Source organism: Erpetoichthys calabaricus, chromosome 11 (genome assembly GCF_900747795.2).
Source record: "Erpetoichthys calabaricus chromosome 11, fErpCal1.3, whole genome shotgun sequence".
In the NCBI taxonomy this organism is placed as follows: Eukaryota; Metazoa; Chordata; class Cladistia; order Polypteriformes; family Polypteridae; genus Erpetoichthys; species Erpetoichthys calabaricus.
This window is the reverse complement of record NC_041404.2, coordinates 87,206,428-87,219,902: the sequence shown is the minus strand read 5'-3', so window position 1 is coordinate 87,219,902 and position 13,475 is coordinate 87,206,428. Positions and strand designations below refer to the sequence as shown.

Below are 13,475 nucleotides of genomic sequence, written 5' to 3'. Positions count from 1 at the left end.
TCAAAAAACGGGGCCTTTTACAGCACATTGAAGCATTCTTTGCATGATTTTGGGCCCTACAAAAAATAAATTGTTTTTGTTGTCACTCTAAATTTGAGAGTAGGTGAGTAGAGGTGAATATGTGTGGCCCCGTGATGAATGGCACCCTGTCCAGGACTGGCTTCTGCTTTGCACTCAGTCCTGCCGGGATGGGATTTGTTCACATCCCTACAACATTGAACTGGATTGGTTATGTTTACTAATGGTTATAAGGATGGATGACTATTTTAAATTACGGCCAATGGCAAGAGAGAGAAGAAAAGAAAATCAATGTTTATGCTAACTACAAAGAAAATAAAAATGTGGAACCCCTGATCATCAGGAAAAATACATTCTACTTAGATACTATTGGAGTTGCAATTTGTATTTTTGAATAAGCAAAAGCATTGTCAGCTCACTAGAGAACACGTAGAGTTTACACACTGAGAAGCTGAAACTGAGAGACAGGCAAAGTTGTGTTTCTCAAACTGACATGCATAGAATATATAAGTAAGTTAACACCAAATAATTACTTAGATTTATTTATTTATATTCATTTATGCTCTGTAGCTGTGGCCCTGAAGGGCAAAGCACAAAAAAAGAAACACACACAGACACAGACAAACTAAACATTAACAGAAAAACACAAACTGCAAATTACCAAAAAACACAAAAAAACAAATTAACACGAAACAAATTAATAAAAAAAAAAAAACACATAGAACTAATTAACAAAAAACACAAACTACACATTAGAAAGAAAATGGAAGTGGCCGTTAAAAACGGAAATTAAATGTTAAGCGAATGATGAGAAAAGGGCCAGAATTTTACACTTTGAACTTCGATCCATTTTGTTATTTTGCAATTTTACACTACTGATACAGGTTTCTTATTCATTCTAAGGGCCTGGGACCTTTCTATTCTAACCATTCTAAGTTGGGACCCCTGGAGGAACACCCACAGACAGCACAACACATTGAAACTCTACACTAAACTGAACATTGAACCCTTAAACAATAGGCACACCAATCTGTTATGCATTTGTGTAAAACGAAATTACAAAATGTGAATACTGTAAAGATATGAGTCAAATTTCTATCTATATTTACCTTGTTTCCTTCCTGACAGTTTGTCACCATGACGACTGCTTGCACATTTTGCTCCCATATCATTTGCCAGAAGTCGGCTACTGTGTTTGGCAGAGGCCCCTGAGCAGCAATGAATTCCTTGCTGGAATAGTAGCCCTGTGACAAGAAAAGGAATCACAATTTCGAAAATTTACTTTCTCATGCCTGTGTTGTGGATGTTTGTTTTGAAGTGGAACTGGCAGCCTTATACACCAATAAGACACAATATTAAAACCCTGACTGGTGAAGCAAATAGCATTGAGTTTATTATTACAATGGCACCTGTCAAGGGGTGAGATACATTAGGCAGCAAGGCAACAGTCAGTTCTTAAAGTTGAAGTGTTGGAAGCATGAAAAATGGGCATTTGTAAGGATCTTAGAGACTTTGATAAGGTTCAAATTGTGATGGCTAGACAACTGGGTAAGAGCATCTCCAAAATGGCAGGTCCTGTGGGTTGTTTCCAGTATGTAATGGGTAGTACTTACCACAAGTAGTCCAAGGAATTACAACTAGAGTACCTGTGACAAGGTCATGGGTGCCCAAAGCTCATTGTTGTGTGTGAGGAGCGAAGGCTTGCCCATCTGTTCCAATCCCAAAGAAGAGCTACTGTAGCATAAAACTGCTGAAACACTTGGTGCTGGTCATGAGAGAAAGGTGTCAGAACACACAGTTCATCTGTGCTTGCTGTGTTTGGAGCTGCAGTGCCATAGACTGCCCATGCTAACCCCTGTCCACTACCAAAAGTGCCAACAATGGAAATGTGAGCATCAGAACTGGACCATGGAGGATGGAGGGATAGAAAAAAGGGGCCTAGACTGATGAATCATGTTTTCTATTAGATAATGTACAACATGTCATGCACGTGTGCTATGTTCACCTTGGGAGGAGATGGCAACAGGATGCACTATGGGAAAAAGGCAAAGCTGGTGGATGTAGAGACAATGTTCTCCTAGGAATCCTTGGGTCCTGACATTCATGTGGATGTTAGTTTGAAATGTACCATCTACCTAAACATTGTTGCACACCACTTATACCCTTCATGGAAACAATATTCCTTAATGGATGTGGCCTCTTTCAGCAGGAAAATGTACCCTGCCACACCGTGAAAATTGTTCAGGAATGGTTTGAAGACCATAACAAAGAGTTCAAGGTGTTGACTTGGCCTCCAAATTTCCCAGATCTCAGTCTGATCAAGCATCTGTCGGATGTACTGGAAAAACAAGTCCGATCCCTGAAGGTCCCAACTCACAACTTATAGGACTTAAAGGGCCTGCTGCTAATGCCTTGGTGCCAGATAACACAGAACACTTTCATAGGTCCTTTGGAGTCCATGCCTCAGTGGGTCAGATCTGTTTTGATAGTGCAAAAGTGAGCTACATAATATTAGGCAGGTGGCTTTAATGATGTGGCTGATCAGTGCATACAAGGCCCTTGCAGGCAGTTAAGTATGGCAAAGGGCTAGAAATAGGTCCAGTAAGGATGTATAACAGACAACCAGGCATATTTGGCAGTGAGGATACATGCCAACAAACCAATTTAAGAAAAGGCTCTGCCAGAGCGCATACTGGCCTTATATTGTCACAGATGCTCTGGCAGAGCTACAGGTAGGAACACATGAGAAACACATTATGAGCAGGAGCAATATTCCTTCCACATGATGGAATTCAGAACACTAAACACTAGAGTATGCTGATTTTCACAATCAGAGACAGCAAAGCTAGGCACACACCATGTAATCTTAATCTAATGTATAGTGCCCAATTAGTTGTTGAAAGTGGCACAAAATTGCAAGAAAATCATTACATTTCATAATGTATGAGATACATACAAGCATCATTCTGGTAGCTTGTGGGCTTCCAAAGCTTTTTCAACATTGAGTTTGTTAATTGTGAAGGGTCATTCTGATGTTAAATTCTAACACAGAAATATTGCTGGTAGGCCATAAAGCTGTGAGGAAAAGACTGTGTATATTTTCAGTCTGTATAAATGGTTTTTCAACCACACCATGTGTTATAGCAAGATTGAGATGTCATTATCAGCACTGATAGATTCTACAACGCTCACATAAGTAATGTCTGTAAGACAGCATTTTTCCATGTACATAACTTTACAAAAATGAAATTGGATGCTGGTTGTGCAGGATATAGAAAACTTGTGCATGCATTTAGAACTTCTAGAACAGACAACTGTAGTGCACTACTTATGGGATCCTCTGCAACATCTACTGTATTAATAAACTTCAGTTAGTTCAAAATGTAGCAGCCAGAGTACTCACTGCAACTAAAAAATCTGATCACATTCTCTGATTACCTGTCACATTTCGTATTGATGATGTAATCTTGCTTCTAACCTATAAAGCAGTAAAAGGACTTGCCCCAGAATGTTTATGTGACCTACTGTTTAAATACTGTCCACAGTGACAGCTTCTCTCTCAAGATTCTGGTCTTCTTGTACTACTAAGAATAAGTAAAAACTCAGCAGGGCCTTCTGCTCAAGAGCCTTCCAGCTCTGGAAATGCCTTCCCATAAATGTCTTAGGCTCAGACACTGTGTCAATATTTAAATCTAGGTTAAAAACACATTAATTTTATATAATGTGCACTTAAATATTCCATGTCACTTTGCCTGAGATAATTGTTTGTCAGACCCTTCTAACACATCGATATGTAAAGAAATTTAGGAACTGGGCCATAGAAAAATTTGGCCAGCTGGGAGATTGGCACTGTCATCTTTCTGTTGTTACATTCTTTGCAGTGGCGGAGAGGTACTGAAGTTTCAGAAAGCCCTCTGACCTAGGTTGCTATCTTTCTTCCCGGAAATAACTATTGCACTCAGAAATAATAACATTATCGAATGAATGATCATCTCAAATGTTGCTAACACATTCTGTCTTTATTCTCTCAAGCTATCCTGGAATCTGCACCCTGAGGTCTTTTTAGGGTATGCCAACCTGTCCTCCTGGGATTGTGGGCTGAAGACCAGGGTGATTACCAAAATCAACTAGTCTTCTTTTGAAAGACCTATTGACCCATCCCTTTACAGACATCTAAGTGATACATGTTGTTGGTCATCATTCTCTGAGAAGAGGACGAATTGCATTCTGTCTGCTATCTTGTACTTTAACCCATTTTTTTGGCACCCATTGCAAGTCCTGGAAGGGGAAACTCTCCTTAAACTGCCCTTCAAAAGATTTCTTCTGTTTTTTCCTGCAAGGTTTTTGGGAATTTTTTTTCTTGTCTACTCAGAGATCCAAGGCTGGGGGGTTGTCGATTAAACAGGGCCTGTTAAACCCCAATGAGGCATTCTTTATCAAAAAGTAATCAAAGAGTCAGGGTTGCAGTAATGGCAGGGTGTGCTGGATGGAGTTTTATCTGGGTGTCCTTGTAGCCAAAGTGGGACTTCTCCTTGTTAGCAAAGGACTATAAAACTGTAAGCAAGGAAAACAAAAGGCCACATTACACTGACTGGGACACATACATTTAGCTAGGGGAGAAATGGCTATCTACTTGCACATCATTTTCATTTTAGGTAATAAAGAAATAACTGATTATTATTGAAGGTGCTAAAGGAAAGGTACATGAGAAAATCTTTTCCAGAAGCTTTAAAAGTGTGGATGGATATAACTTCTAACTTTATGAAAATGCAAAGTCAGGGAGCAGCTTCAACATTCAGAACAAAACATGTTTTTCTTCATGATGCAATGAGTAATGGGGTACACAGAAGTACTTAGAATGTATGAATGTCAGCACAGATGGACTTGTGTCCTGATTGGATGGAGCATGATGCCTTGCCCAGCCAGGAGGCCATAATAAATGGATCAAGTGGATAAAGGTGCAGCCCAGCTGAGGTTGGCTGTCATCCCAGTCGAGGAAACAGAATAATGGATGAGCTGGGGAAGAATGTGTATCAGAGATAGATCATCACCCAACACGACAGGTGGCAACACACTTTTGGCATAACCCCATTTTGGACACCCTCAGGAGTGCATGGGACATGGAGTTCAGCCCTGTTGGGGTATTTGGGTGCCACCAGAGGGAACTACCAGGGAATAACCTCCCTATTTTGTGGAGCTTCTGCATGGTGCAGAAATGCTTCCATCATGCAGTGCTGTGGCATCAGAAGTACTCCTGGGTTCGGTATAAAAAGGAGCTCATCTGCAATATTCAGGGAGTTGGAGTTGGGAGGTAGGGAGACAAAGTTTGCCTGGAGGAAAGTGGAGAGAGAAAACTGGAATTGTGCTCGGGATTCCTTGTGTTTGGAGGAAGAACCTGGAGAAGGTATTTTTCTATAGTAAAATATATTTTATTTGAACCCTTGCCTGTGTTCGTACACTTGTGTCTGAAGTCTGGGGCACCCACTACTGGACACAGATGCTATCAACTGAATATGAGCTGACCCACAGTATGTTTAATGCCCACCCTGAAAAGGTATCCATGCAATCTGTTTTGCTGATAAAATTTGATGAATTGATTTTGTTACTGAGGTTGATTTACTTTTTCATGCTGTTGATTTGCACAAGTGGCAGCACAGCAGTGCAGCAGGTAGCTGTGCCCACCTTACAACACTTAAGCCCAGGATGGAATCACACCAGGGTGTTTTAAGTATACAATTTGCTTATTCCCCTCTGTCTGACTCAGTTTCCTGCCTTGGACTACTGTGAATTAGTATGGGGTATGCATGAAAATTCCCAGCGATGGACTGCTGACCCTTCCAGGGTTATTTCTTGTTTCGTGCCTTGAATCTGTGTTGGATAAGCATGTTCAGAGAATGAATGGGTATATTGATTTGCATTGGAAGGCCAACTCCATATATTTCATCATTGTAGTCAATATCAGCAAGTCATTGACAGTAGCAGATGTGGAATAAAAATACTGCTTTCCTACACTTTTTCATGACGTTTACAAAAGTATTTTGTGTCTCTTTTTAGATTCTTCCATTCCTTTATAGTAACAATATCCAACTGTAATGAGCAGCAAAACTTCCACATTACAGCCATTACACTTACAAAACAGTTAAAACAAAATTGTAAACCTGATTGACATGGAAGCTTACAGGCATGAAGTTCGCATTGATGTAGTCTGAGCAATGATTTTCTTGGTCTTTCTGAAGCTTGACTCGGGAGCAGTCATCTGTAAGTGAAGAAAACAAGAAGGTTCAAATGTGAATTCAAATGTTCACACGTGGGTACAAACATCCAATGGTGTTGCTTGTGATGATAATGGGGGCCTTCAGTCATGTTTTCTAAACAGAATTTCAGAGTTACAACAGCATGAGCATTTGAAGTAGAAAAGTCATAAACGGACGGGAGCGTGACATTAACACTGATGAAAAAATTAAAGATTTAAAAACACAACGGCAGGACATTTCTAGTGTTAAATTATTTTATCTCACTACTTTTCATAGAGTTCATTCGAGTGGGGAACTGTGGTGCACAGCTTGAGAATCATTCATGTAGAGAGAGGGGAAGGGCTGCACAAAACATGCGGCAAGTATCTCAGACTGGTTAAGATGACTGCATCAAGCAATAATGAAGACCAAAACATGATATAATCTTATCTCAGGGAAGCACAGGGGTGCAGTGGTTAGTACTGCTGCCTCATAGTTCAGGTCACATTGATCTGTCCAGCACAGTTGGCAACCCTCAGGGACACTTAAAAACCCATTGCACAATAATAATCCACTCAAAACTGATTCACTTTCTCCTTTCCCTTTGACTTCAAAGAATTTGGCCAAGATTGACGAAACTCCCAAAATGTTTTTGAATTTTTGCAAAACTTGAGGTGAAGCTCATCAATAGAGATCACCTAAAGTCTAAGGGTGTGCTGTCAGATTATACTTCCACTTTTTGGCTTTGTCTTCCTGAATAAAAATGTGTGATGATAAGCAAGCTACTTGTTTGTTACATTCTTTTTACAATCTGATACACAGCAAACATTTTCTTTTTTTTAAAAAAACAGAAAATTGACACTTGGATTTTCAGTGAGAGAAAAATTAGACTCATGTGTAGTCAATGCAATGCGGAAATACTAATGGACATGCTGACTTGACTGATTTCCTCAGTCCACAACTTTACACAACCCACATATAGTAGTAGATCATCTGATGGCTACAAGTCAGTAAGTTCAAGTTGTATAAACATATCATCTAGGGATGCCATCACCAGCTTCGATTTCATTGTAGGCCACTGGCATCAAAAGAGAAATAATGTTTTGGGAATAAAGGTTAAATCCATCAAAGTGACTGGTAAAGTTTGCTTTTAGTTCATTTATGATGCCAATAATTGTTTTACTGTATTTTAGGTGTCATTAAATTTAAAAGTATATCATTACTATTATTTGTATTCAGTAACTCAGGTGACAAGAGTGGATGCAATGATGTCCTTGTTTATTGCATTACTTACACAACAGGACTACACATTGAACTAAAACATACACACACATCTAAGTACAGAAGCCTTATGGAACTCTCATGAATTCTATGGAAACATAATTTTCATTACTGTTTTCTGCCTCCTTCTTCATTTTTGATGTTTCATTCATTTGTATTATTTTTTATGACTTTTAACACCACCTCTTTTGTTTATTGCCTCACCCATCTGACTGATGGAAGTTGTGACATTATCACTGCAAAATTATGTAAGATGGTGGTTCTGGTGTCCAGGATTTTGGATTGCAAAAGAAAAACTTTGTCTTGGTTTTAGTTATTCAAAAATCAGTCTAGGGACGAAGGACTTTCCACGCATTTGGGTAGGGTTTTGGGCTTGGTGTTTTCTATTGACTTCTTTTGGGTAAGACTTCTGCTTTGTTTTTGACTTGAATTTGAATTTTTCTTGTCTTCTGCTTCATTTCATTATTTCTTTCATTCTTTTTTTGCCATTCTGGCAGTACATGTGCACATTAAGACTTACACCATAATGATTACCTAGTGAGAGGCAGGTGGTCAGAGGTTATGTAATTTTTCTAACCTACTTAATCCAGAAGAAGGTCACGAGGGGAAGCTAGAGCCTATCCCAGCTAGCATAGGGTGCAAGGCAGGAGCAAACCCTGGACAAGGTGCCAATCCATCACAGGATGAACTCTCAGCAAGGCCAGTTTAGTGTTGCCAGTTTATCTAACCTGTATGTCTTTGGACAGTGGGAGGAAACCAGAACACAAGGAGGAAACCCACACAGACTGTTATTGTATATGTCCCTCCTCGGGCGGACATGGAGATAGCGAGTGACATCATCCATTCTGATGTTGCTAAACTGCAAAGGCAGCACCCCAAGGCGCTTGTGCTAATTGCTGGAGACTTTAACCATGTGACGCTGTACAAAACATTACCTGCCTTCTCCCAGTATGTGGATTGTAACACCCGGGGAAATAGGACTATTGACCTACTGTATGCAAACGTTAAAGACGCATACAGCGCCACCCCGCTGCCTGCGCTTAGGAAAGCAGATCATAACCTGGTTCTGCTTCAGCCTCACTACAAACCAAGGGTGAGGGTGCTACCTACAACCACACGCTCATTCAGGAAGTGGTCCCCTGAGGCAGAGCAGGCTCTGAGAGACTACTTTGGAACTACGGACTGGGATATCCTGCAGGGATCACATAGTGAGAACATTGAGGAGGTTGTTGACTGCACTACTGACTACATCAACTTCTGTATGGACATTGTAGTTCCAGTAAGAACAGTACGCTGCTATGCTAACAACAAGCCATGGATTACAAGTGACATCAAGGGCCTTTTGAACCAGAAGAAAAGGGCTTTTAAAGGCGGTGATCAGCATGAGCTCAAGTGCGTGCAGAAGGAATTCTGAGTCCAGCTCAGGGCGGCGAAGGAGCAGTACAGGAGAAAGCTGGAGCAAAAGTTGCAGAATAACAGCATGAAGGAAGTGTGGGATGGGATGAAGATCATCACTGGCTGCAGCTCGAAGCGGGGTGCCACGATTGAGAGAGATGTGGAGAGAGCAAACCAGATGAACAACTTCTTTAACAGGTTTGACCACCCTAACCCACTCTCACCTCGGAGTACTGCACCCTCCACCCATCCTTCTGCTGATACCAGCATAGGAGAGCGTTTCCCCCCACCCATAATTACAGCAGCCCAGGTAAGCAGAGAGCTGAGGAGACTTTGTGCCAGCAAAGGATTGGGTCCAGATGGAGTATCACCATGACTGCTGAAGGCCTGTGCGTTGGAGCTGGGGAGTCTTCTACAGTGCATCTTCAACCTGAGCCTGGAACAGGGGAGAGTCCCGAGGCTTTGGAAAACATCTTGCATCACCCCAGTCCCAAAGGTATCACGTCCTAGTGAGCTGAATGACTTCCGGCCTGTCGCTCTGACGTCACATGTAATGAAGACCATGGAGCGGCTGCTGCTTCACCACCTGAGGCCACAAGTCTGCCACGCCCTCGACCCTCTGCAGTTCGCATACCAGGAGAAGGTGGGAGCGGAGGATGCCATCATCTACATGCTACAAAGATCCCTCTCCCACTTGGACAGAGGCAGTGGTGCTGTAAGAATTATGTTTCTGGACTTTTCTAGCGCCTTCAACACCATCCAACCTCTGCTCCTTAGGGACAAGCTGACAGAGATGGGAGTAGATTCATACCTGGTGGCATGGATCGTGGACTATCTTACAGACAGACCTCAGTATGTGCGTCTCAGGAACTGCAGGTCTGACATTGTGGTCAGCAAAACAGGAGTGCCGCAGGGGACCGTACTTTCTCTGGTTCTGTTCAGCCTATATCGGACTTCCAATACAACTCTGAGTCCTGCCACGTGCAAAAGTTCGCTGACGACACTGCACTTGTGGGCTGCATCAGGAGTGGGCAGGAGGAGGAGTATAGGAATCTAATCAAGGACGTTGTTAAATGGTGCGGCTCAAACCACCTACACCTGAACACCAGCAAAACCAAGGAGCTGGTGGTGGATTTTAGGAGGACCAGGCCCCTCCTGGACCCCGTGATCATCAGAGGTGACTGTGTGCAGAGGGTGCAGACCTATAAATACCTGGGCGTGCAGCTGGATGATAAATTGGACTGGACTGCCAATACTGATGCTCTGTGCAAGAGAGGACAGAGCAGACTACACTTCCTTAGAAGGCTGGCGTCCTTCAACATCTGCAATAAGATGCTGCAGATGTTCTATCAGATGGTTGTGGTGAGTGCCCTCTTCTACGCGGTGGTGTGCTGGGGAGGTAGCATAAAGAAGCAGGACGCCTCACACCTGGACAAACTGGTGAGGAAGGCAGGCTCTATTGTAGGCATGGAGCTGGACAGTTTGACATCTGTGGCAGAGCGACAGGCGCTGAGCAGGCTCCTGTCAATCATGGAGAATCCACTGCATCCACTAAACAGTGTCATCTCCAGACAGAGGAGCAGTTTCAGCAACACACTGCTGTCAATGTCCTGCTCCACTGACAGACTGAGGAGATCGTTACTCCCCCACAGAATGCGACTCTTCAGTTCCACCCAGGGGGTAAACGTTAACATTATACAAAGTTATTGACTGTTTTACCTGCATTTTTATCACTCTTTAATTTAATATTGTTTCTTTATCAGTGTGCTGCTGCTGCAGTTTGTGAATTTCATGGGATTAATAAAGTATCTATCTATCTATCTATCTATCTATCTATCTATCTATCTATCTATCTATCTATCTATCTATCTATCTATCTATCTATCTATCTATCTATCTATCTATCTATCTATCTATCTATCTATCTATCTATCTATCTATCTATCTATCAGACATGGGATGATCATGCAAACTCCACACAGGAATGACTCAGGGCACAAACCCTGGTCTCCTTACTGCAAGGCAGTAGCATTACCACCGTGCCACCATGCCGCCCATAGTCAGAGGTGTTTTTTTTATTCTAAAGCATTAGAAAAACCAGAGAACCATCAGTGCTAATCATCAAAACCAACAGTCTAAACCAAAGTCATAGTAGAAAGACTTGTAGCAAGATTCCTAACACTAACTTGGAAACTTGGCCCTAACCCACACTAATTTTTGTCATTTGTTCTTTTGCTTTTACACCAGTACTCAGATAACAAACTTCTGAGCACCTCCATCTTAAATAGGCAGAGAACGAGGAGAGTGTGTTGAGCAGATGGAAAGAGTACTTTGAGAGGCTGATGAATAAAGAGAACAAGAGAGCGAAGAGGTTGAATGATGTGGAGATAGTGAATAAGGAAGTGCAACGTATTAGCAAGGAGGATGTAAGGATAGCTATGAAGAAGATGAAAAATGGAAAAGCCGTTGGTCCAGATGTCATACCTGTGGATGCATGGAGGTGTTTAGGAGAGATGGCAGAGGACCTTTTAACCAGATTGTTTAATGGAATCTTGGAAAGTGAGAGGATGCCTGAGGAGTGGAGAAGAAGTGTACTGGTGCTGATATTTAAGAATAAGGGGGATGTGCAGGACTGCAGTAACTACAGGGGAATAAAATTGATGAACCACAGCATGAGGTTATGGGAAAGAGTAGTGGGAGGTAGGTTAAGAAGTGAGGTGATGATTAGTGAGCAGCAGTATGGTTTCATGATAAGAAAGAACATTACAGATGCAATGTTTGCTCTGAGGATGTTGATAGAGAAGTTTAGAGAGGGCCAGAAGGAGTTGCATTGCATCTTTGTGGACCTGGAGAAAGCATTTGACATGGTGCCTCGAGAGGAGCTGTGGTATTGTATTGTTGGGAGTGGCAGAGAAGTACATAAGAGTTGTACAGGATATGTACGAGGGAAGTGTGACAGCGATGAGGTCTGTGGTAGAAGTAATGGATGCATTCAAAGTGGAGGTGGGATTACATCAGGGATCGGCTCTGAGCCCTTTCTTATTTGTAATGGTGATGGACAGGTTAACAGACGACAATAGACAGGAGTCCCCGTGGACTATGATGTTTGCTGATGACATTGTGATCTGTAGAGAGAGTAGGGAGCAGGTTGAGGAGACCTTGGAGAGGTGGAGATATGCTCTAAAGAGGAGAGGAATGAAGGTCAGTAGGAACAAGACAGAATACATGTGTGTGAATGAGAGGGAGGTCAGTGGAATGGTGAGGATGTAAAGAGTAGAGTTGGTGAAGGTGAATGAGTTTAAATACTTGGGATCAACAGTACAGAGTAATGGGGATTGTGGAAGAGAGGTGAAGAAGAGAGTGCAGGCAGGGTGGAATGGATGGAGAAGAGTGTCAGGAGTAATTTGTGACAAACAGGTATCAGCAAGAGAGAAAGGGAAGGTCTACAGGACAGTAGTGAGACTAGCTATGTTATATGGTTGGAGACGGTGGCACTAACCAGAAAGCAGGAGACAGAGCTGGAGGTAGCAGAATTAAAGATGCAAAGATTTGCACTGGGTGTGATGAGGATGGACAGGATTAGAAATGAGTACATTAGAGGGTCAGCTCAAGTTGGACGGTTTGGAGACAAAGTCAGAGAGGCAAGATTGCATTGGTTTGGACATGTGCAGAGGAGAGATGCTGAGTATATAGGGAGAAGGATGCTAAGGATAGAGCTGCCAGGGAAGAGGAAAAGAGGAAGGCCTAAGCGAAGGTTTACGGATGTGGTGAGAGAGGACATGCAGGTGATGGGTGTAACAGAACAAGATGCAGAGGACAGAAAGATATGGTAGAAGATGATCCGCTGTGGCAACCCCTAAATGGAGCAGCCGAAAGGAGAAGAAGAAGAAGATGATGACTCAGCTTTTGTGTCACGTTAATATCAACTTGCTCAGTTACTTTAAACAGTACGGACACCATCATGCAGTGAATGACATTAAAATAGCTGTGTCCATATAAAGCAAAATGGCATTATCAGAAAACCTAAAGAACGAAACCTGCAGAAAGTCCCATAATTGCACAAATTAAACCAGGGGAGGCAAAAATGCAGAGAACTTAAATAAAAAAATTTCCTCACACAATACGTTATAGTCCTCCCTCCAGTCATGTGTGCGGTTGAAGCATTTATGAAGTTCCGCAGCTTAGGAAAATGAAGTATTTTGGGTGGGGATTCAGTCTTGAAGGCATGAAGTTTTTCCCTGATCACTAAAACAGTTTTCTCAGTGCCTTGTAAGCCCAGATGAAGTTCACACAGGAAGTGGAATAGATTGCTTAAAAAGAAGTCCCTGCCACAAATACTTTGTTCAGCATTTCACATTAAAGTGTGCATGCTTTCCTGTGGTGACAGTTGTGAAAACAGGCCGCTATCTCCTTCCTGCCTTGCAAAATCTTTTACGGGAATTTTCTGTACTCAGCCACCAAATGTCATTACAGATCAGCAAATCTGTGTGATCGGCTGACGTGTCTGTTAAACAGCATGTAAGGTGCTGCTGTAGACTACAAGTCAAC

General features: G+C 42.2%; 1 protein-coding gene across 5 annotated transcripts in view; it reads right to left on the bottom strand.

Moving 5' to 3' along the window:
- Nucleotides 1–13,475, bottom strand: part of LOC114660684 (receptor-type tyrosine-protein phosphatase H-like) — a 125,658-nt gene that overhangs the window by 20,031 nt on the left and 92,152 nt on the right. For all 5 annotated transcript variants that reach the window (XM_028813540.2, XM_051933866.1, XM_051933868.1 and 2 more), the window contains 2 exons: nucleotides 6,198–6,274; nucleotides 1,128–1,262 (listed from right to left, as the gene is read on the bottom strand). In XM_028813540.2, the coding sequence (XP_028669373.2) occupies nucleotides 1,128–1,262; nucleotides 6,198–6,274 (212 nt within the window). The remainder of the gene's footprint in view (nucleotides 1–1,127; nucleotides 1,263–6,197; nucleotides 6,275–13,475) is intronic.